Source organism: Salmo salar, chromosome ssa04, assembly GCF_905237065.1.
Source record: "Salmo salar chromosome ssa04, Ssal_v3.1, whole genome shotgun sequence".
NCBI classification, from domain to species: Eukaryota; Metazoa; Chordata; class Actinopteri; order Salmoniformes; family Salmonidae; genus Salmo; species Salmo salar.
In genome coordinates, this window is record NC_059445.1 from 78,793,401 (window position 1) to 78,817,200 (window position 23,800).

Below are 23,800 nucleotides of genomic sequence, written 5' to 3' on the forward strand. Positions count from 1 at the left end.
GTATAGAATAGAGTAGAGTAGAGTAGTGTAGAATAGAGTAGAGTAGTGTAGAATAGAGTAGAGTAGAGTAGAGTAGAGTAGTGTAGAATATAGTAGAGTAGAGTAGTATAGAATAGAGTAGAGTAGTGTAGAATAGAGTAGAGTAGTGTAGAATAGAGTAGAGTATAGTAGAGTAGTGTAGAATAGAGTAGAGTAGAGTAGTATAGAATAGAGTAGAGTAGTGTAGAATAGAGTAGAGTAGTGTAGAATAGAGTAGAGTAGAGTAGTATAGAATAGAGTAGAGTAGAGTAGTGTAGAATAGAGTAGAGTAGAGTAGAGTAGTGTAGAATAGAGTAGAGTAGAGTAGTGTAGAATAGAGTAGAGTAGAGTAGTATATAATAGAGTAGAGTAGTGTAGAATAGAGTAGAGTAGAGTAGTGTAGAATAGAGTAGAGTAGTGTAGAATAGAGTAGAGTAGAGTAGAGTAGTGTAGAATAGAGTAGAGTAGAGTAGAGTAGTATAGAATAGAGTAGTGTAGAATAGAGTAGAGTAGAGTAGTATAGAATAGAGTAGAGTAGAGTAATATAGAATAGAGTAGAGTAGTATAGAATAGAGTAGAGTAGAGTAGAGTAGTGTAGAATAGAGTAGAGTAGAGTAGAGTAGTATAGAATAGAGTAGAGTAGTGTAGAATAGAGTAGAGTAGAGTAGTGTAGAATAGAGTAGAGTATAGTAGAGTAGTGTAGAATAGAGTAGAGTAGAGTAGTATAGAATAGAGTAGAGTAGTGTAGAATAGAGTAGAGTAGAATAGAGTAGAGTAGAGCAGAATAGAGTAGAGCAGAATAGAGTAGAATAGAGTAGAGTAGAGTACAGTAGAGTAGAGTAGTGTAGAATAGAATAGAGTAATGTAGAATAGAGTAGAGTAGTGTAGAGTAGAGTAGTGTAGAATAGAGTAGAGTAGAGTAGTATAGAATAGAGTAGAGTAGAGTAGTGTAGAATAGAGTAGAGTAGTGTAGAATAGAGTAGAGTAGAGTAGAGTAGAGTAGTGTAGAATATAGTAGAGTAGAGTAGTATAGAATAGAGTAGAGTAGTGTAGAATAGAGTAGAGTAGTGTAGAATAGAGTAGAGTATAGTAGAGTAGTGTAGAATAGAGTAGAGTAGAGTAGTATAGAATAGAGTAGAGTAGTGTAGATTAGAGTAGAGTAGTGTAGAATAGAGTAGAGTAGAGTAGTATAGAATAGAGTAGAGTAGAGTAGTGTAGAATAGAGTAGAGTAGAGTAGAGTAGAGTAGTGTAGAATAGAGTAGAGTAGAGTAGTGTAGAATAGAGTAGAGTAGAGTAGTATATAATAGAGTAGAGTAGTGTAGAATAGAGTAGAGTAGAGTAGTGTAGAATAGAGTAGAGTAGTGTAGAATAGAGTAGAGTAGAGTAGAGTAGAGTAGTGTAGAATAGAGTAGAGTAGAGTAGAGTAGTATAGAATAGAGTAGTGTAGAATAGAGTAGAGTAGAGTAGTATAGAATAGAGTAGAGTAGAGTAATATAGAATAGAGTAGAGTAGTATAGAATAGAGTAGAGTAGAGTAGTATAGAATAGAGTAGAGTAGAGTAGAGTAGAGTAGAGTAGAGTAGTGTAGAATAGAGTAGAGTAGAGTAGAGTAGTATAGAATAGAGTAGAGTAGTGTAGAATAGAGTAGAGTAGAGTAGTGTAGAATAGAGTAGAGTATAGTAGAGTAGTGTAGAATAGAGTAGAGTAGAGTAGTATAGAATAGAGTAGAGTAGTGTAGAATAGAGTAGAGTAGAGTAGAGTAGAATAGAGTAGAGTAGAGCAGAATAGAGTAGAATAGAGTAGAGTAGAGTAGAGTACAGTAGAGTAGAGTAGTGTAGAATAGAGTAGAGTAATGTAGAATAGAGTAGAGTAGTGTAGAGTAGAGTAGTGTAGAATAGAGTAGAGTAGAGTAGTATAGAATAGAGTAGAGTAGAGTAGTGTAGAATAGAGTAGAGTAGTGTAGAATAGAGTAGAGTAGAGTAGAGTAGAGTAGTGTAGAATATAGTAGAGTAGAGTAGTATATAATAGAGTAGAGTAGTGTAGAATAGAGTAGAGTAGTGTAGAATAGAGTAGAGTATAGTAGAGTAGTGTAGAATAGAGTAGAGTAGAGTAGTATAGAATAGAGTAGAGTAGTGTAGAATAGAGTAGAGTAGTGTAGAATAGAGTAGAGTAGAGTAGTATAGAATAGAGTAGAGTAGAGTTGTGTAGAATAGAGTAGAGTAGAGTAGTGTAGAATAGAGTAGAGTAGAGTAGTATAGAATAGAGTAGAGTAGTGTAGAATAGAGTAGAGTAGTGTAGAATAGAGTAGAGTAGTGTAGAATAGAGTAGAGTAGAGTAGAGTAGTATAGAATAGAGTAGAGTAGAGTAGAGTAGTATAGAATAGAGTAGAGTAGTGTAGAGTAGAGTAGAGTAGAGTAGAGTAGTGTAGAATAGAGTAGAGTAGTATAGAATAGAGTAGAGTAGAGTAGAGTAGTATAGAATAGAGTAGAGTAGAGTAGAGTAGAGTAGTATAGAATAGAGTAGAGTAGAGTAGTGTAGAATAGAGTAGAGTAGAGTAGAGTAGTATAGAATAGAGTAGAGTAGTGTAGAATAGAGTAGAGTAGAGTAGTGTAGAATAGAGGAGAGTAGAGTAGTGTAGAATAGAGTAGAGTAGAGTAGTATAGAATAGAGTAGAGTAGTGTAGAATAGAGTAGAGTAGTGTAGAATAGAGTAGAGTAGAGTAGTATAGAATAGAGTAGAGTAGAGTAGTGTAGAATAGAGTAGAGTAGAGTAGAGTAGTGTAGAATAGAGTAGAGTAGAGTAGTGTAGAATAGAGTAGAGTAGAGTAGTATAGAATAGAGTAGAGTAGTGTAGAATAGAGTAGAGTAGTGTAGAATAGAGTAGAGTAGTGTAGAATAGAGTAGAGTAGTGTAGAATAGAGTAGAGTAGAGTAGAGTAGTATAGAATAGAGTAGAGTAGTGTAGAGTAGAGTAGAGTAGAGTAGAGTAGTGTAGAATAGAGTAGAGTAGTATAGAATAGAGTAGAGTAGAGTAGTATAGAATAGAGTAGAGTAGAGTAGAGTAGAGTAGAGTAGTATAGAATAGAGTAGAGTAGAGTAGTGTAGAATAGAGTAGAGTAGAATAGAGTAGAGTAGAGTAGTGTAGAATAGAGTAGAGTAGAGTAGAGTAGTATAGAATAGAGTAGTGTAGAATAGAGTAGAGTAGAGTAGAGTAGAGTAGTATAGAATAGAGTAGAGTAGTATAGAATAGAGTACAGTAGAGTAGAGTAGTATAGAATAGAATAGAGTAGAGCAATCCAGTCATCAGTATTGTGTATCTAAACAGTGCTACAGACTACATGGTATTATAATACCAATAATTGTACACGAGACGGCATATTAAATGACTATTTTAGCACGGCTGTGCTGCGGTCATAAAACGAGCACAGAGTAAGTCCTTATTTTCACAATGTATGTTTTAATGGAAGGTCTTCTCTCCCTTAATAATCACAGCCTTCTTTAGTTGACAGAAAAATGACTAACTTAAATAAACACATTAGTCTTCTTTATTTGACATGTATTGGGGATGTCAGCTTTGTGAGAGGACTGTAATCCACCAATATTCAGCAGGATGAATTGAGATGAGCCCTTATCTTCGGGCTGAGACTGGGTCTCCTGTCTTCCTTCTTGTGGAAACCCAACCATAATGCAAAGTGGCCCAGTGGTAAACCTGTGAGGGATGAGGATGGCCTGGGCCAGCAGTCTGTGACAGTAATCTTGGCCTAAATCGCCTGTTTCGCCCACGCTGAAATTATGCGTGGATTAACCAGATGGAGAAGCGGCAATCCATTTGATAGGATTAAACTTTACCAGCCTTCCTCTTCGCCATCTGCTCCCCGTGCTGCTCGCTTGCCGTACAACACGCTACACACACACATACAGTAAACACACACACACACAATGAAATGCATACTGAACATACAACAAAACATTTAGACGTAAACACACACAAACACATTTTAACCCTGGCATGATCATGTGCGAACAGACAGACAGAAATATGGACACACACACACACAGCCAGCCAGCCAGCCAGCCAGCCAGCCAGCCAGCCAGCCAGCCAGCCAGCCAGACAGACAGACAGACAGACAGACAGACAGACAGACAGACAGACAGACAGACAGACAGACAGACAGCAATATGGGCACACACACGGACAGCCACACAGACAGCCACACAGACAGCCACACAGCCAGCCAGCCAGCCAGCCAGCCAGCCAGCCAGCCAGCCAGCCAGACAGACAGACAGACAGACAGACAGACAGACAGACAGACAGACAGACAGACAGACAGACAGACAGACAGACAGACAGACAGACAGACAGACAGCAATATGGGCACACACACGGACAGCCACACAGACAGCCACACAGCCACACAGCCAGCCAGCCAGCCAGCCAGCCAGCCAGCCAGACAGACAGACAGACAGACAGACAGACAGACAGACAGACAGACAGACAGCAATATGGGCACACACACGGACAGCCACACAGCCACACAGCCAGCCAGCCACACAGCCAGCCAGCCAGCCAGCCAGCCAGCCAGCCAGCCAGCCAGCCAGACAGACAGACAGACAGACAGACAGACAGACAGCCACACAGCCAGCCAGCCAGCCAGCCAGCCAGACAGACAGACAGACAGACAGACAGACAGCCAGCCAGACAGACAGACAGACAGACAGACAGACAGACAGACAGACAGACACTCATATAGTACAGTAACTGTCCGTCCTCCTCCCTCAGGGCGCTTGAGGACATCCGCTTCCCTGGGAGCTCCTTTTTCCTGCTCTCCCTCCCTCTCTTTCTTTCTTTCTTTCTTTCTTTCTTTCTCTCTCCCTCTCTCTTTCTTTCTCTCCTTGGCCAGATCCATCCACAGTGTGTCTGAGAGAGAGAGAGATCTGGCCCTAAACAGAGAGTACACAATGGCAGAATACCTGACCACTGTGACTGACCTAAACTTAAGGAAAGCTTTGACTATGTACAGACTCAGTGAGTCTGTATTTTCCTTTTCCGAATGGGCGGTTATTTACAATGCATAAGATTCTGTATTTACGATAGCATAGCTTCATAAGGTCCAATAGAGACCTAATCCTGTTTGTCCTCAGTCTTCCCGCTCTTTCATTCAAACCCAACCCCCTTTCTTTGTGTAACCAGCCGTCATCAGTTTCGTCCGCTAGGGACGTTTTCTTTTGTGACAGAATTAGTCATCAATGTATGATCCATCCTGTGTATATGTAACTCTGTGTGATTATTTAGTAAATAAATAATTATACCAAATGTTGTATTGCTGATTCAACTTGTTAGCCAGGGTTCGTGAAGATAACCAAGACTTTTATGACGTTCAGATGAGACTGATAGAAGGTAAAAAATAATTAATGATTGACTGCTATTGATATAAAAGATTACCAGGTCTTTAAGAGTTTATTCGGTCTTTGAGAGTTTATTCAGAAGACAACAGCTCAATTAACATTCTTCCGTGGTGCCCCAACTTCCTAGTTAATCCAATTTACATGATTAGTTTAATCAGGTAATATTAATTACAGAGAATTTATTTGATAAAATAGCATGTCATAAAATTGAATCCATAGTAAAGACACGGCACTCTCATATCTACTGGGTGAAATACCACAGTGTACCATCACAGCAGCAAGATGTGTGACCTGTTGCCACAAGAAAAGGGCTACCAGTGAAGAACAAACTCCATTGTAAATACAACCCATATTTATGTTTATACATTTTCCCTTTTGTACTTTAACCATTTGCACATCGTTACAAAGCTGTATATAGACATATTATGACATTTGAAATGTCTTTATTCTTTTGGAACTTCTGTGAGTGTAATGTTTACTGTTCATTTGTATGGTTTATTTAACTTTTGTATAATATCTACTTCACTTGCTTTGGAAATGTTAACATATGTTTCCCATGCCAATAAAGCCCCTTGAATTGAATTGAGAGAGAGAGAGAGAGAGAGAGAGAGAGAGAGAGAGAACCTGGTGAAGAGTCCGCTAAGCAAGCTGGTCCTGGGGCTCTGTTCACAAACACACCCCACAGAGCCCCAGGACAGCAACACAATTAGACCCAACCAAATCATGAGAAAACAAAAAGATTATTTCTTGACACATTGGAAAGAATTAACAAAAAAAACAGAGCAAACTGGAATGCTATTTGGCCCTAAACAGAGAGTACACATTGGCAGAATACCTGACCACTGTGACTGACCCAAACTTAAGGAAAGCTTTGACTATGTACAGACTCAGTGAGCATTGCCTTGCTATTGAGAAAGGCCGCCGTGGGCAGACCTGGCTCTCAAAAGAAGACAGGCTATGTGCACACTGCCCACAAAATGAGGTGGAAACTGAGCTGCACTTCCTAACCTCCTGCCAAATGTATGACCATTTTAGAGACACATATTTCCCTCAGATTACACAGACCCACAAAGAATTTGAAATGATAAAGTCCCATATCTACTGGGTGAAATACCACAGTGTAGCATCACAGCAGCAAGATGTGTGACCTGTTGCCACAAGAAAAGGGCAACCAGTGAAGAACAAACACCATTGTAAATACAACCCATATTTATGTTTCTTTATTTTCCCTTTTGCACAACACTGTATATATACATAATATGACATTTGAAATGTCTTTATTCTTTTGGAACTTCTGTAAGTGTAATGTTTACTGTTCATTTTTATTGTTTATTTCACTTTGTATATTATCTACTTCACTTACTTTAACATATGTTTAACATATGTTTCCCATGCCAATAAATCCCCTTGAATTGAATTGAGAGAGCGAGAAAGCGAGAGACAGAAAGACAGAGAGAGAGAGAGAGAGAGACAGACAGATAGACAGAAATATGGGCACACACACGGACAGCCACACAGCCACACAGCCAGACAGACAGACAGACAGACAGACAGACAGACAGACAGACAGACAGACAGACAGACAGACAGACAGACAGACAGACAGACAGACAGACAGACAGACAGACAGACAGGCAGGCCCAGGGTTAGAAAGCGAGAAAGCGAGAGACAGAAAGACAGAGAGAGAGAGAGAGCGAGAGAGACAGACAGATAGACAGAAATATGGGCACACACACGGACAGCCACACAGCCACACAGCCACACAGCCACACAGCCAGCCAGCCAGCCAGCCAGCCAGCCAGCCAGCCAGCCAGCCAGCCAGCCAGCCAGCCAGACAGACAGACAGACAGACAGACAGACAGACAGACAGACAGACAGACAGACAGACAGGCAGGCAGGCAGGCAGGCAGGCAGGCAGGCAGGCCCAGGGTTAAGGCCCCCTGACTCTGAGGAAATGTGTTCTGCCTTAAGCCTGTGGATCCTCATGAAGCATTTGTGCAATTCAAAGACAACGGGCTGCACTTGGGAAATGACTGCTTTGTTGCTCAGTCTCATCCTCTAAGAGCCCCCCGAAAAGCCTTTTTGCTCGGCAGTGAGGGAGAAAGTGAATTTTCCTGACTATTTTACCCATCCATTATTGAGAAGGGGAGCTGTCAATGGCAATCCATTGGGATGTGATTATGTGTTCATGTGTTTATGCTGAGCACATGTGCAGTGATGTGTGTGTGTCTGGCCCTGGTGCATATCTAATCATGAGATAATAAAGTGTAGAAGTATGCAATCTGACAGGGTCATTGTGCTGTGGCTCTCCCCCCACCCTGTCTCCCCCACCCTGTCTCCCCCCCCACCCTGTCTCCCCCCCACCCTGCTCCCTCCCACCCTGCTCCCCCACCCTGTCTCCCCCACCCTGTCTCCCTCCCACCCTGCCCCCTTTCACCCTGTTTCTCCCCCACCCTGCTCCCCCCCACCCTGTCTCCCCCACCCTGCTCCCTCCCACCCTGCTCCCTCCCACCCTGTCTCCCCCCCCCACCCTGCTCTCCTCCCACCCTGCCCTCTCCCAACCTGTCTCCCCCCCACCCTGCTCCCTCCCACCCTGTGGGAGGAGGCAGGGTGGGGGAGACAGGGTGGGAGGGGCAGGGTGGGGGGAGACAGGGTGGGAGGGAGCAGGGTGGGGGAGACAGGGTGGGAGGGAGCAGGGTGGGAGGGAGAGGGTGGGGGGAGACAGGGTGGGAGGGAGCAGGGTGGGAGGAGGCAGCACCCTGTCTCCCCCACCCTGCCTTCTCCCACCCTGTCTCCCCCCACCCTGCTCCCTCCCACCCTGTCTCCCCCACCCTGCCTCCTCCCACCCTGCTCCCTCCCACCCTGTCTCCCCCACCCTGACTTCCCCCACCCTGCCCCTCCCACCCTGTCTCCTCCCACCCACCCAGACACACAGACACACACACACACACACACACACACACACACACACACACACACACACACACACACACACACACACACACACACACACACACACACACACACACACACACACAGCCAAATGGACAAAGTCAGGCAGATGGACAAACACAGAGAGACAGAGACTCAGACTCATATACTGTAGACTGACTGAGAGACAGACAGACGGTCAGACCAGAGGGCAGACAGACAGACGGTCAGACCAGAGGGCAGACAGACTGAGAGACAGACAGCCGTACAGTAGAAAAGTGAGAGGATGCCTACCATGCTCCAGGTAAGACGGCGTACCTTCCGAAGGATCCAGTCTACGAGCCCTGCGGCCGTGTTTGGAGTTGTTGTGGACAAACATGTTGTCAGAGACCGCCAGGACATGTCCGTCCACACTGACCGTAGTAGACACCACCACCTGGACATAGACACACACAGAGGTCAAAGGTTAGGTATTTTGACAAATCTGAGTTGTCTCCAGATCGGAGCATTCCATCTACAACCATAACATATACATCATCATAGTGATACAGGGTGCTGACTTAACGTAGGGTCAATGGAAATCTGAAACTCCTAGTCCAGCCAGCTTCTATGCACTTTCAATAACCAACAATCAAAAAATAAAAATAGGAAAATACAAAACAAATGATCAAATAAATAAATATATAAAACATTTAAAATATAAAATAACCAACAATTTGTACTTCTTCATATAAGAACGTCTGTGTGTTTTAATATACTCTGTGGATGCATATGTCTTGTGTGTTTTAATGTACTCTGTGGATGCATATGTTGTCACGTCCTGACCATAGTAAGATGTGATTTTCTATGGTAGAGTAGGTCAGGGCGTGACAGGGGGTGTTTTGTGTTTTTCGATGTTTTCTATTTCTATGTTCTTAGGTTCTAGTTTGTGTATTTCTATGTTGGCTTGTTTGGGATGATCTCCAATTGGAGGCAGCTGGTCCTCGTTGTCTCTAATTGGAGATGATATTTAAGTAGGGGTTTTTCTTCCTGGGTTTTGTGGGTGATTATATTTTGTGTAGTGTTTGTTTCTCTCTGCGTCACGGTTTGTTGTTTTTTTCAACTCAGTTATTTATGTTTTGCAAAGTTTTAAGGATTTAATAAAATGTGGAACTACAACCACGCTGCACTTTGGTCCGATCCTTTAGACAGCCGTGACATATGTCTTGTGTGTTTTAATGTACTCTGTGGATGCATATGTCTTGTGTGTTTTAATGTACTCTGTGGATGCATATGTCTTGTGTGTTTCTCTACATTCACCCTTGTGCTATTCGAGAACTACAATACAGGACAAAAACATGTTTCTTATCCAAATCCTGTCATCACCTCGGAGGAGCTAATACAGACACCGTTTTCTTAACCTCCCTCCCTCCCTCCCCCCAGAACCTGCTCTATCAGTGGTGTTGTGATTGTGAACCACTGCTCACTCCACTCTGATCCTTGCTTTCTCTGGGCTAATGAACACACACACACATGTACACACACACATCTACACACACACATCTACACACACGCCTTTACACCCCCCCCCTCTACACATACACCCCCCTACACCCACCCCCCCCTCTACACACCCCCCCTCTACACACACACTCCTCTACACACACTCCTCTACACACACTCCTCTACACACCCACCTCTACACACCCCCCTCTACACACACTCCTCTACACACACCCCTCTACACACACCCCTCTACCTACACCCCCCCTCTACACACACTCCTCTACACACACCCCTCTACACACACTCCTCTACACACACTCCTCTACACACACTCCTCTACACAACACCCCTCTACACACACTCCTCTACACACACTCATCTACACACACCCCTCTACACACACTCCTCTACACACACCCCTCTACCTACACCCCCCCTCTACACACACTCCTATACACACACTCCTCTACACACACCCCTCTACACACACTCCTCTACACACACTCCTCTACACACACCCCTCTACACACACCCCTCTACACACACCCCTCTACACACACTCCTCTACACACACTCCTCTACACACACCCCTCTACACACACCCCTCTACAGACACTCCTCTACACACACTCCTCTACACACACCCCTCTACACACACATTCCTCTACACACACTCCTCTACACACACCCCTCTACACACACCCCTCTACCTACACACCCCCCTCTACACCCCCGCCTCTACACCCCGCACCCCTCTACACACACATTCCTCTACACAAACCCCACTACACACCCCCTCTACACACACTCCTCTACACCACCCCCCCCTACACACACATTCCTCTACACACCCCCTCTACACACCCCCTCTACACACACTCCTCTACACACCCCCCTCTACACCCCCCCTCCCCCTACACACACATTCCTCTACACACACCGCTCTACACACCCCCCCTCTACACACACATTCCTCTACACACCCCCCTCTACACACACTCCTCTACACACCCCCCTCTACACACACCCCTCTACCTACACACCCCCTCTACACACACCCCTCTACACACCCCCCCTCTACACACACATTCCTCTACACACACCCCTCTACACACACTCCTCTACACACACTCCTCTACACACCCCCCCTCTACACACACATTCCTCTACACACCCCCCCTCTACACACACTCCTCTACACACACCCCTCTACACACACCCCTCTACACACACTCCTCTACACACACCCCTCTACACACACCCCTCTACACACACTCCTCTACACACACTCCTCTACACACACCCCTCTACACACACCCTTCTACACACACATTCCTCTACACACATTCCTCTACACACACCCCTCTACACACACCCCTCTACACACACCCCTCTACACACACTCCTCTACACACACCCCTCTACACACACTCCTCTACACACACTCCTCTACACACACTCCTCTACACACACTCCTCTACACACTCCTCTACACACACACCTCTACACACACCCCTCTACACACACTCCTCTACACACACTCCTCTACACACACCCCTCTACACACACTCCTCTACACACACCCCTCTACACACCCCTCTACACACTCCTCTACACACTCCCCTCTACACACACTCCTCTACACACACCCCTCTACACACACCCCTCTACACACACTCCTCTACACACACTCCTCTACACACACTCCTCTACACACACCCCTCTACACACACCCCTCTACACACACTCCTCTACACACTCCTCTACACACACCCCCTCTACACACACTCCTCTACACACACCCCTCTACACACACCCCTCTACCTACACCCCCCTCTACACACACCCCTCTACACACACTCCTCTACACACACTCCTCTACACACACTCCTCTACACACACCCCTCTACACACACACTCCTCTACACCCCCCCCTCTACACACACTCCTCTACACACACTCCTCTACACACACCCCTCTACACACACTCCTCTACACACACTCCTCTACACACACCCCTCTACACACACCCCTCTACACACACTCCTCTACACACACCCCTCTACACACACTCCTCTACACACATCCCTCTACACACACTCCTCTACACACTCCTCTACACACACCCCTCTACACACACCCCTCTACACACACTCCTCTACACACACTCCTCTACACACACCCCTCTACACACACTCCTCTACACACACTCCTCTACACACACTCCTCTACACCCCCCCTCCCCCTACACACACATTCCTCTACACACACCGCTCTACACACCCCCCCTCTACACACACATTCCTCTACACACCCCCCTCTACACACACTCCTCTACACACCGCCCTCTACACACACCCCTCTACCTACACACCCCCCTCTACACACACCCCTCTACACACCCCCCCTCTACACACACATTCCTCTACACACACCCCTCTACACACACCCCTCTACACACACTCCTCTACACACACTCCTCTACACACACCCCTCTACACACACTCCTCTACACACCCCTCTACACACACCCCTCTACACACACTCCTCTACACACACTCCTCTACACACACCCCTCTACACACACTCCTCTACACACACTCCTCTACACACACCCCTCTACACACACTCCTCTACACACATTCCTCTACACACCCCCCTCTACACACACTCCTCTACACACACTCCTTTACACACACCCCTCTACAAACACCCCTCTACACACGCGTCTCTCTATTCCCAGTGTTTTTATCAAAGTCCTGCAGCATCTGTTCCTGTGTGGTGTCCCTCTTAGCCCAGCACAGCTCAGCTCCCTCTCTCCCTCTCTCTCTCTCTCTCTCTCTCCGTCTCTCCTATCTGCCTCTCGCTCTCTCCGTCTCTCCTATCTGTCTCTCTGTCTCTCTGTCTCTCTGTCTCTCCCTCTCTCCGATCTGTCTCTCTGTCTCTCTGTCTCTCCCTCTCCCTCTCTGTCTCTCCGTCTCTCCTATCTGTCTCTCTCCCTCTCTCCGTCTCTCCTATCTGTCTCTCCCTCTCTCTCTCTCTCTCTCCGTCTCTCCTATCTGTCTCTCTCTCTCTCTCTCCGTCTCTCCTATCTGTCTCTCTCTCTCTGTCTCTCCGTCTCTCCTATCTGTCTCTCTCTCTCTCCGTCTCTCCTTCTATCTGTCTCTCCCTCTCTCCCTCTCTCCTTGAGACTGGGGACTGCTGGCAGATAGAATGCCATGCAGATTCATTTAATTAGAAGCGTCCCTCATTCGAGAGCCCAGAGACAATAGGAGGTAGCTAATGGGTTGGTGTTGCTGAGTGCTGATTCCATTACTGTGGGCCAATAGGAACCGGGCTGGACTAGGCTGAGCTGTGCTAAGAGGACTCCCCTGGTGCTCAGAAAAGCCTCTAATCTCTGCAGCTTCAAAAGGCTCTTGCCTCTCTTGAAAAGGACTTGGCAAACACCAGCACTAGTCTCCCTGGACTGACACCTCCCTGTCTGCCTAACTCCCTGCCCCAATCCCCACAGCAACTCACAGCTCTACCTCCCCACTCTCTGTTTCATTCATTGTCAACCTCCCCCCCCCTCTCTCTCTCTCTCTCTCTCTCTCTCTCTCTCTCTCTCTCTCTCTCTCTCTCTCTCTCTCTGTCTCTCTCTGGCTCTCTCTCTCTCTCTCTGTCTCTCTCTCTGTCTCTCTCTCTGTCTGTCTCTCTGTCTCTCTCTCTGTCTCTCTCTCTCTCTCTGTCTCTCTCTCTCTCTCTCTCAGTCTGAGTGTGTTACATAGTTCCTAGTGATTTCTCCTCAGGCATGTCACTGGCTGGGCTGAGGACACAAAGGAGATGTTCGCACATCTTCTCAGAGAATGAAGACACACACACACAGACACACACACACACACACACGCACACACACACACACACACACACACACACACACACACACACACACACACACACACACACACACACACACACACACACACATACACACACACACACACACACAGAGAGAGACTTTGGTGTTGCATTGCATATGCCAGTAATGAGTGTACTGTAGCGTAGTAATGAGTAGTCCAGTAATGAGTGTACTGTAGTGTAGTAATGAGTAGTCCAGTAATGAGTGTACTGTAGTGTAGTAATGAGTAGTCCAGTAATGAGTGTACTGTAGTGTAGTAATGAGTAGTCCAGTAATGAGTGTACTGTAGTGTAGTAATGAGTAGTCCAGTAATGAGTGTACTGTAGTGTAGTAATGAGTAGTCCAGTAATGAGTGTACTGTAGTGTAGTAATGAGTAGTCCAGTAATGAGTGTACTGTAGTGTAGTAATGAGTAGTCCAGTAATGAGTGTACTGTAGTGTAGTAATGAGTGTACTGTAGTGTAGTAATGAGTAGTCCAGTACTGAGTGTACTGTAGTGTAGTAATGAGTAGTCCAGTAATGAGTGTACTGTAGTGTATGTACATCCCTCCACACCACACCGACCTACAGTGTGTGAGTTGTGGATGAGTCCAGTTACTAATTAAGCCCCAGGAAACACAGGCCTCTCGACTGAAGGGCCTCTACAATAGAGCCCAAAGAGAAACAACGGACAGGGTAACATACGGAGCACCACCGCAATGTCTGTCCCACCACAGACAGGATTACAGCAACTGTTTAAATGGAATGTCTGTCCCACCACAGACAGGATTACAGCAACTGTTTAAATGGAATGTCTGTCCCACCACAGACAGGATTACAGCAACTGTTTAAACTCAATGTCTGTCCCACCACAGACAGGATTACAGCAACTGTTTAAATGCAATGTCTGTCCCACCACAGACAGGATTACAGCAACTGTTTAAATGCAATGTCTGTCCCACCACAGACAGGATTACAGCAACTGTTTAAACACAATGTCTGTCCCACCACAGACAGGATTACAGCAACTGTTTAAACTCAATGTCTGTCCCACCACAGACAGGATTACAGCAACTGTTTAAACACAATGTCTGTCCCACCACAGACAGGATTACAGCAACTCTTTAAACTCAATGTCTGTCCCACCACAGACAGGATTACAGCAACTGTTTAAACTCAATGTCTGTCCCACCACAGACAGGATTACAGCAACTGTTTAAACTCAATGTCTGTCCCACCACAGACAGGATTACAGCAACTGTTTAAACTCAATGTCTGTCCCACCACAGACAGGATTACAGCAACTGTTTAAACTCAATGTCTGTCCCACCACAGACAGGATTACAGCAACTGTTTAAACTCAATGTCTGTCCCACCAAAGACAGGATTACAGCAACTGTTTAAACTCAATGTCTGTCCCACCACAGACAGGATTACAGCAACTGTTTAAACTCAATGTCTGTCCCACCACAGACAGGATTACAGCAACTGTTTAAACTCAATGTCTGTCCCACCACAGACAGGATTACAGCAACTGTTTAAACTCAATGTCTGTCCCACCACAGACAGGATTACAGCAACTGTTTAAACACAATGTCTGTCCCACCACAGACAGGATTACAGCAACTGTTTAAACACAATGTCTGTCCCACCACAGACAGGATTACAGCAACTGTTTAAACTCAATGTCTGTCACACCACAGACAGGATTACAGCAACTGTTTAAACACAATGTCTGTCCCACCACAGACAGGATTACAGCAACCGTTTAAACACAATGTCTGTCCCACCACAGACAGGATTACAGCAACCGTTTAAACACAATGTCTGTCCCACAACAGACAGGATTACAGCAACCGTTTAAACTCAATGTCTGTCCCACCACAGACAGGATTACAGCAACCGTTTAAACTCAATGTCTGTCCCACCACAGACAGGATTACAGCAACTGTTTAAACTCAATGTCTGTCCCACCACAGACAGGATTACAGCAACTGTTTAAACTCAATGTCTGTCCCACCACAGACAGGATTACAGCAACTGTTTAAACTCAATGTCTGTCCCACCACAGACAGGATTACAGCAACTGTTTAAACTCAATGTCTGTCCCACCACAGACAGGATTACAGCAACTGTTTAAACTCAATGTCTGTCCCACCACAGACAGGATTACAGCAACTGTTTAAACTCAATGTCTGTCCCACCACAGACAGGATTACAGCAACTGTTTAAACACAATGTCTGTCCCACCACAGACAGGATTACAGCAACTGTTTAAACACAATGTCTGTCCCACCACAGACAGGATTACAGCAACTGTTTAAACTCAATGTCTGTCCCACCACAGACAGGATTACAGCAACTGTTTAAACACAATGTCTGTCCCACCACAGACAGGATTACAGCAACCGTTTAAACTCAATGTCTGTCCCACCACAGACAGGATTACAGCAACCGTTTAAACGCAATGTCTGTCCCACCACAGACAGGATTACAGCAACCGTTTAAACTCAATGTCTGTCCCACCACAGACAGGATTACAGCAACCGTTTAAACTCAATGTCTGTCCCACCACAGACAGGATTACAGCAACCGTTTAAACTCAATGTCTGTCCCACCACAGACAGGATTACAGCAACCGTTTAAACACAATGTCTGTCCCACCACAGACAGGATTACAGCAACCGTTTAAACTCAATGTTTGTCCCACCACAGACAGGATTACAGCAACTGTTTAAACTCAATGTCTGTCCCACCACAGACAGGATTACAGCAACTGTTTAAACTCAATGTCTGTCCCACCACAGACAGGATTACAGCAACTGTTTAAACTCAATGTCTGTCCCACCACAGACAGGATTACAGCAACTGTTTAAACTCAATGTCTGTCCCACCACAGACAGGATTACAGCAACTGTTTAAACACAATGTCTGTCCCACCACAGACAGGATTACAGCAACTGTTTAAACACAATGTCTGTCCCACCACAGACAGGATTACAGCAACTGTTTAAACTCAATGTCTGTCCCACCACAGACAGGATTACAGCAACTGTTTAAACACAATGTCTGTCCCACCACAGACAGGATTACAGCAACCGTTTAAACTCAATGTCTGTCCCACCACAGACAGGATTACAGCAACCGTTTAAACGCAATGTCTGTCCCACCACAGACAGGATTACAGCAACCGTTTAAACTCAATGTCTGTCCCAGCACAGACAGGATTACAGCAACCGTTTAAACTCAATGTCTGTCCCACCACAGACAGGATTACAGCAACCGTTTAAACTCAATGTCTATCCCACCACAGACAGGATTACAGCAACTGTTTAAACTCAATGTCTGTCCCACCACAGACAGGATTACAGCAACTGTTTAAACTCAATGTCTGTCCCACCACAGACAGGATTACAGCAACTGTTTAAACTCAATGTCTGTCCCACCACAGACAGGATTACAGCAACTGTTTAAACACAATGTCTGTCCCACCACAGACAGGATTACAGCAACTGTTTAAACACAATGTCTGTCCCACCACAGACAGGATTACAGCAACTGTTTAAACTCAATGTCTGTCCCACCACAGACAGGATTACAGCAACTGTTTAAACTCAATGTCTGTCCCACCACAGACAGGATTACAGCAACTGTTTAAACTCAATGTCTGTCCCACCACAGACAGGATTACAGCAACTGTTTAAACTCAATGTCTGTCCCACCACAGACAGGATTACAGCAACTGTTTAAACACAATGTCTGTCCCACCACAGACAGGATTACAGCAACTGTTTAAACTCAATGTCTGTCCCACCACAGACAGGATTACAGCAACTGTTTAAACTCAATGTCTGTCCCACCACAGACAGGATTACAGCAACTGTTTAAACTCAATGTCTGTCCCACCACAGACAGGATTACAGCAACTGTTTAAACACAATGTCTGTCCCACCACAGACAGGATTACAGCAACTGTTTAAACACAATGTCTGTCCCACCACAGACAGGATTACAGCAACTGTTTAAACTCAATGTCTGTCCCACCACAGACAGGATTACAGCAACTGTTTAAATGCAATGTCTGTCCCACCACAGACAGGATTACAGCACACACACACACACACACACACACACATACTCACACACACACACACACACACACACACACACACACACACACACACACACACACACACACACACACACACACACACACACACACACATACTCACACACACACACACATACTCACACACACACACACACACACACACACACACATACATACATACATACATACATACATACATACATACATACATACATACATACATACATACATACTCACACACATACATACTCACACACACACACACACACACACATACATACTCACAGCCACGTGTGCCCGTGTAAGAAATCTGTCAGCACAATTTGGGTCTAGTATATCTCCATTTGGTCTCAAGTCTTCACTTCCTAATTCTGCTCAGGTTAAGGAAATTGATGGATAGCCGTATCCTCTGTCTGCACTTCACCTTGCCTCTCCTCCCCTACCTTTCTCTCAACCCCTAAATAAAGTAACAGGAGACAGCAGTGGATTAGTTGTGAGTCAGAGAAACACATATAGAGAGAAAGGACTAGAAGAAAGAGAGATAAAGGGAATTCAAGAGAGAGAGAGAGAGAGAGAGAGAGAGAGAGAGAGAGAGAGAGAGAGAGAGAGAGAGAGAGAGAAGAGAGAGAGAGAGAGAGAGAGAGAGAGAGAGAGAGAGAGAGAGAGAGAGAGAGAGAGAGAGAGAGAGCAATATTGGAACTTCTGTAAGTGTAATGTTTACTGTTAATTTGGAGGAGAGGAGGACCAGAGAAGAGCCTGGCTATCTAACCCTGCTTTCTGAGCCCCTCTCTGTGGCCTGCCAGTGTAATGCACTAGTTAGAAGAAGTGTCGGAGTCAGGCGCAGGAGACATGGATGAGTGTAAACAAAATACGTGTTTACTAAAATTCATGAATAAACTTCTTCTAATACAAAATACAGGATTGGGGAACAACCCCTCCAAGAACACAAAACAGGAAACAATCTCCCACAACACCAAACCAAAATATTACCCATATATAGGACTCTCAATCAGAGGCAACGAGAAAGCACCTGCCTCCAATTGAGAGTCCAACCCCCCATCAACCTAAACATAGAAATACAACAAACCAGAAAGAACATAGAAATACAAAACATAGACCAAAACCCGGAAATAATAAATCAAACACCCTACTACATACACCACCACCCCGAAACACATAAACAAAATACCCTCTGCCACATCCTGACCAAACTACAATAGCAAATAATCCCTAAACTGGTCAGGACGTGACAGCCAGCCTCCCTCTAATTACACTGTCACCACTGGACCAGAACCACACGGACACACAACACATGCCTGAGACCCACCTCAACACTGAGACCCACCTCAACACTGAGACCCACCTCAACACTGAGACCCACCTCAACACTGAGACCCACCTCATCACTGAGACCCACCTCAACACTGAGACCCACCTAAACACTGAGACCCACCTCATCACTGAGACCCACCTAAACACTGAGACCCACCTCATCACTGAGGCCCACCTAAACACTGAGACCCACCTCAACATTGAGACCCACCTCATCACTGAGACCCACCTCAACACTGAGACCCACCTCAACACTGAGACCCACCTCAACACTGAGACCCACCTCAACACTGAGACCCACCTCATCACTGAGACCCACCTCAACACTGAGACCCACCTAAACACTGAGACCCACCTCATCACTGAGACCCACCTAAACACTGAGACCCACCTCATCACTGAGACCCACCTCAACACTGAGACACATCTCAACATTGAGACCCACCTCATCACTGAGACCCACCTCAACACTGAGACCCACCTCAACACTGAGACTCACCTCATTCCTGAGACCCAGCTCATCACTGAGACCCACCTCATCACTGAGACACACCTCAACACTGAGACACACCTCATTCCTGAGACCCAGCTCATCACTGAGACCCACCTCATCACTGAGACACACCTCATCACTGAGACCCACCTCAACACTGAGACCCACCTCAACACTGATACCACCTCAACACTGAGATCCACCTCAACACTGACACCCACCTCAACACTGAGATCCACCTCAACACTTAGACCCACCTCAACACTGAGACACACCTCATTCCTGAGACCCAGCTTAACACTGAGACCCACCTCATCCCTAAGACCCACCTCATTCCTGAGACCCTCTAGGGAGTTGTTTTCTATCCACCGTGCTTCTATATCTGCATTGCTTGCTGTTTGGGGTTTAGGCTGAGTTTCTGTACAGCACTTTGTGACATCGGCTGATGTAAAAAGGGCTTTATAAATCCATGTGATATTGATTGATAGATGTGTGTGTGTGTGTGTGTGTGTGTGTGTGTGTGTGTGTGTGTGTGTGTGTGTGTGTGTGTGTCTGTGTCTGTGTCTGTGTGTGTGTGTGTGTGTGTGTGTGTGTGTGTGTGTGTGTGTGTGTTGGGAAAGAGGCTCAGGAAGAATATGCAGCCCCCTGACCTAACGGAGGAGAGAGGGATGAGAGGGGGAAGACAAGAAAGAGGACAGAGATGAGGAGAGCGGATAGAGAGGGATGAGAGGGGGAAGACAAGAAAGAGGACAGAGATGAGGAGAGCGGATAGAGAGGGACGAGAGGGGGAAGACAAGAAAGAGGACAGAGATGATGAGAGCGGATAGAGAGGGACGAGAGGGGGAAGACAAGAAAGAGGACAGAGATGAGGAGAGCGGATAGAGAGGGACGAGAGGGGGAAGACAAGAAAGAGGACAGAGATGAGGAGAGCGGATAGAGAGGGACGAGAGGGGGAAGACAAGAAAGAGGACAGAGATGAGGAGAGCGGATAGAGAGGGACGAGAGGGGGAAGACAAGAAAGAGGACAGAGATGAGGAGAGCGGATAGAGAGGGACGAGAGGGGGAAGACAAGAAAGAGGACAGAGATGAGGAGAGCGGATAGAGAGGGACGAGAGGGGGAAGACAAGAAAGAGGACAGAGATGAGGAGAGCGGATAGAGAGGGACGAGAGGGGGAAGACAAGAAAGAGGACAGAGATGAGGAGAGCGGATAGAGAGGAATGAGGGTTAAATAAATCGATCAGAGGAGGACAATGAGACGCTGCTTGGAGATGAGAGAGGAAGAATAAAGAGAGAAGGGAATAAGACATTTCATTTATTTTATTAACCTGGAAGCGGCGCATGTCCCGTGGGTTCCCTGCATTCTTCAGACAGTTCTGGTTGCATTTCAGGAAAAACTTCAGGAAGAACCTACAGAACACACAGAAGGAGGAATAGTCAGACAGACAGACAGACAGACAGACAGACAGACAGACAGACAGACAGACAGACAGACAGACAGACAGACAGACAGACAGACAGACAGACAGACTCTCTGTGACAGGTGTCTAGTGCTGTGGGATTTAAATCTCTCATAACCATCTAGCTACATAAAACGATTGTATTGTGATGTCACCATTTCTATCACCATTGTGCAGCAGTGCAGTTTGTAAACACATGTTGTCTATGTCATTACAGCTTGTAAACACTCGTTATCTATGTCATTACAGTTTGTAAACACATGTTATCTATGTCATTACAGCTTGTAAACACTCGTTGTCTATGTCATTACAGTTTGTAAACACACTTTATCTATGTCATTACAGTTTGTAAACACACGTTATCTATGTCATTACAGTTTGTAAACACTCGTTGTCTGTCATTACAGTTTGTAAACACACTTTATCTATGTCATTACAGTTTGTAAACACACGTTATCTATGTCATTACAGTTTGTAAACACTCGTTGTCTGTCATTACAGTTTGTAAACACACGTTATCTATGTCATTACAGTTTGTAAACACTCGTTGTCTGTCATTACAGTTTGTAAACACTCGTTGTCTATGTCATTACAGTTTGTAAACACTCGTTGTCTGTCATTACAGTTTGTAAACACTCGTTGTCTGTCATTACAGTTTGTAAACACACGTTATCTATGTCATTACAGTTTGTAAACACTCGTTGTCTGTCATTACAGTTTGTAAACACACGTTATCTATGTCATTACAGTTTGTAAACACTCGTTGTCTGTCATTACAGTTTGTAAACACTCGTTGTCTGTCATTACAGTTTGTAAACACTCGTTGTCTATGTCATTACAGTTTGTAAACACTCGTTGTCTGTCATTACAGTTTGTAAACACTCGTTGTCTATGTCATTACAGTTTGTAAACACTCGTTGTCTATGTCATTACAGTTTGTAAACACTCGTTGTCTATGTCATTACAGTTTGTAAACACTCGTTGTCTATGTCATTACAGTTTGTAAACACTCGTTGTCTGTCATTACAGTTTGTAAACACTCGTTGTCTGTCATTACAGTTTGTAAACACTCGTTGTCTATGTCATTACAGTTTGTAAACACACGTTATCTATGTCATTACAGTTTGTAAACACTCGTTGTCTGTCATTACAGTTTGTAAACACTCGTTGTCTGTCATTACAGTTTGTAAACACTCGTTGTCTATGTCATTACAGTTTGTAAACACTCGTTGTCTGTCATTACAGTTTGTAAACACTCGTTGTCTATGTCATTACAGTTTGTAAACACTCGTTGTCTGTCATTACAGTTTGTAAACACTCGTTGTCTATGTCATTACAGTTTTGTCGGTGACCAAATCGTGTACCACAGTGTATTTGTTTGTGCTGTCAACAGCTCGTCACCAAGCGGTGAGACCCATGAAGGTCACGGACACAGGATTCCCCGGTCCATGAACTTTCAGCCTCCTGAAATGTCCACATAGCCTCACACACACGGAGGACACACTACACACACACGCACGCGCACGCACACAGACACAGCAACAGGCAGAGTGGTGAAATGTGGAGCAGGTCCATCTGTCGCTGGGCAGAGACGGGTTTGACAGCCCACTGATCCACAGCCTTATGTGGCCATGTCTCACAGAGAAGGTCACTGGGGACCAGCCACACTGCTGCTGAGAACGACACACACACACACACACACACACACACACACACACACACACACACACACACACACACACACACACACACACACACACGCACACAGTGACATTCTTCAAAATAATAGCCATGGATTCTCATGTTAACAGTCTCTCCCACACAGATGGGTACTAAACCCACAAACAGTGCTTCAGCTGGCCAGCCTGGCATAGGGCCGGACACACACACACACACACACTGGGATAGGTGGTGTGTGTAAATGTCAACACATTCCAGTGGACTAGGGGAAATGACCTGGTGGCTGACAGCATGGCCCAACCAGCCAAATGATGTCTGCACAACAGGAGGACGCAGATAAATGAACACATTGATATTATCACACGTCCAGACCACAGGATCAATGTGATATTCCACCTCACACTCAATAACATACAATAATATGCCTTTTAGCAGACACTTTTATCCAAAGCCACTTACAGTCACGCGTGAGTACATGTACATACAAGGGTGGCCCCAGGAATCAAACCCACAATCCTGGCATTGCAAGTGCCATGCTCTGCCAACTGAGCCACACGGGACCACAATGTGCTATAAGCATAGATTCATAGACCTAATTAGTCCACTACTGCTCTCTAGTTATACACCTCCTTCTCATCTTCTCATCTTCTCTCTAGTTCTCATCTTCTCTCTAGTTCTCATCTTCTCTCTAGTTCTCATCTTCTCTCTAGTTCTATATCTCCTTCTCAAAAGGATATAGATGTACGATTGTAAAGTGGTTGTTCCACTGGATATCATAAGGTGAATGCACCAATTTGTAAGTCGCTCTGGATAAGAGCGTCTGCTAAATGACGTAAATGTAAATGTCATCTTCTCTCTAGTTCTCATCTTCTCTCTAGTTCTCATCTTCTCTCTAGTTCTCATCTTCTCTCTAGTTCTCATCTTCTCTCTAGTTCTCTACCTCCTTCTCATCTTCTCATCTTCTCTCTAGTTCTCATCTTCTCTCTAGTTCTCATCTTCTCTCTAGTTCTAT

The 23,800-nt window shown here is 45.3% G+C and overlaps 1 protein-coding gene across 12 annotated transcripts in view; it reads right to left on the bottom strand.

Moving 5' to 3' along the window:
* The window catches only part of LOC106603880 (transcription factor COE1-A), a 334,815-nt gene that overhangs the window by 110,989 nt on the left and 200,026 nt on the right, over window positions 1-23,800 (bottom strand). For 9 of the 12 annotated variants that reach the window (XM_045717371.1, XM_045717366.1, XM_045717373.1 and 6 more), the window contains exons 7-8: window positions 20,977-21,058; window positions 8,648-8,789 (exon numbers count right to left, since the gene is read on the bottom strand). In XM_045717371.1, the coding sequence (XP_045573327.1) occupies window positions 8,648-8,789; window positions 20,977-21,058 (224 nt within the window). The remainder of the gene's footprint in view (window positions 1-8,647; window positions 8,790-20,976; window positions 21,059-23,800) is intronic. The other 3 variants (XM_045717375.1, XM_045717372.1, XM_045717367.1) reach the window with 1 other exon arrangement.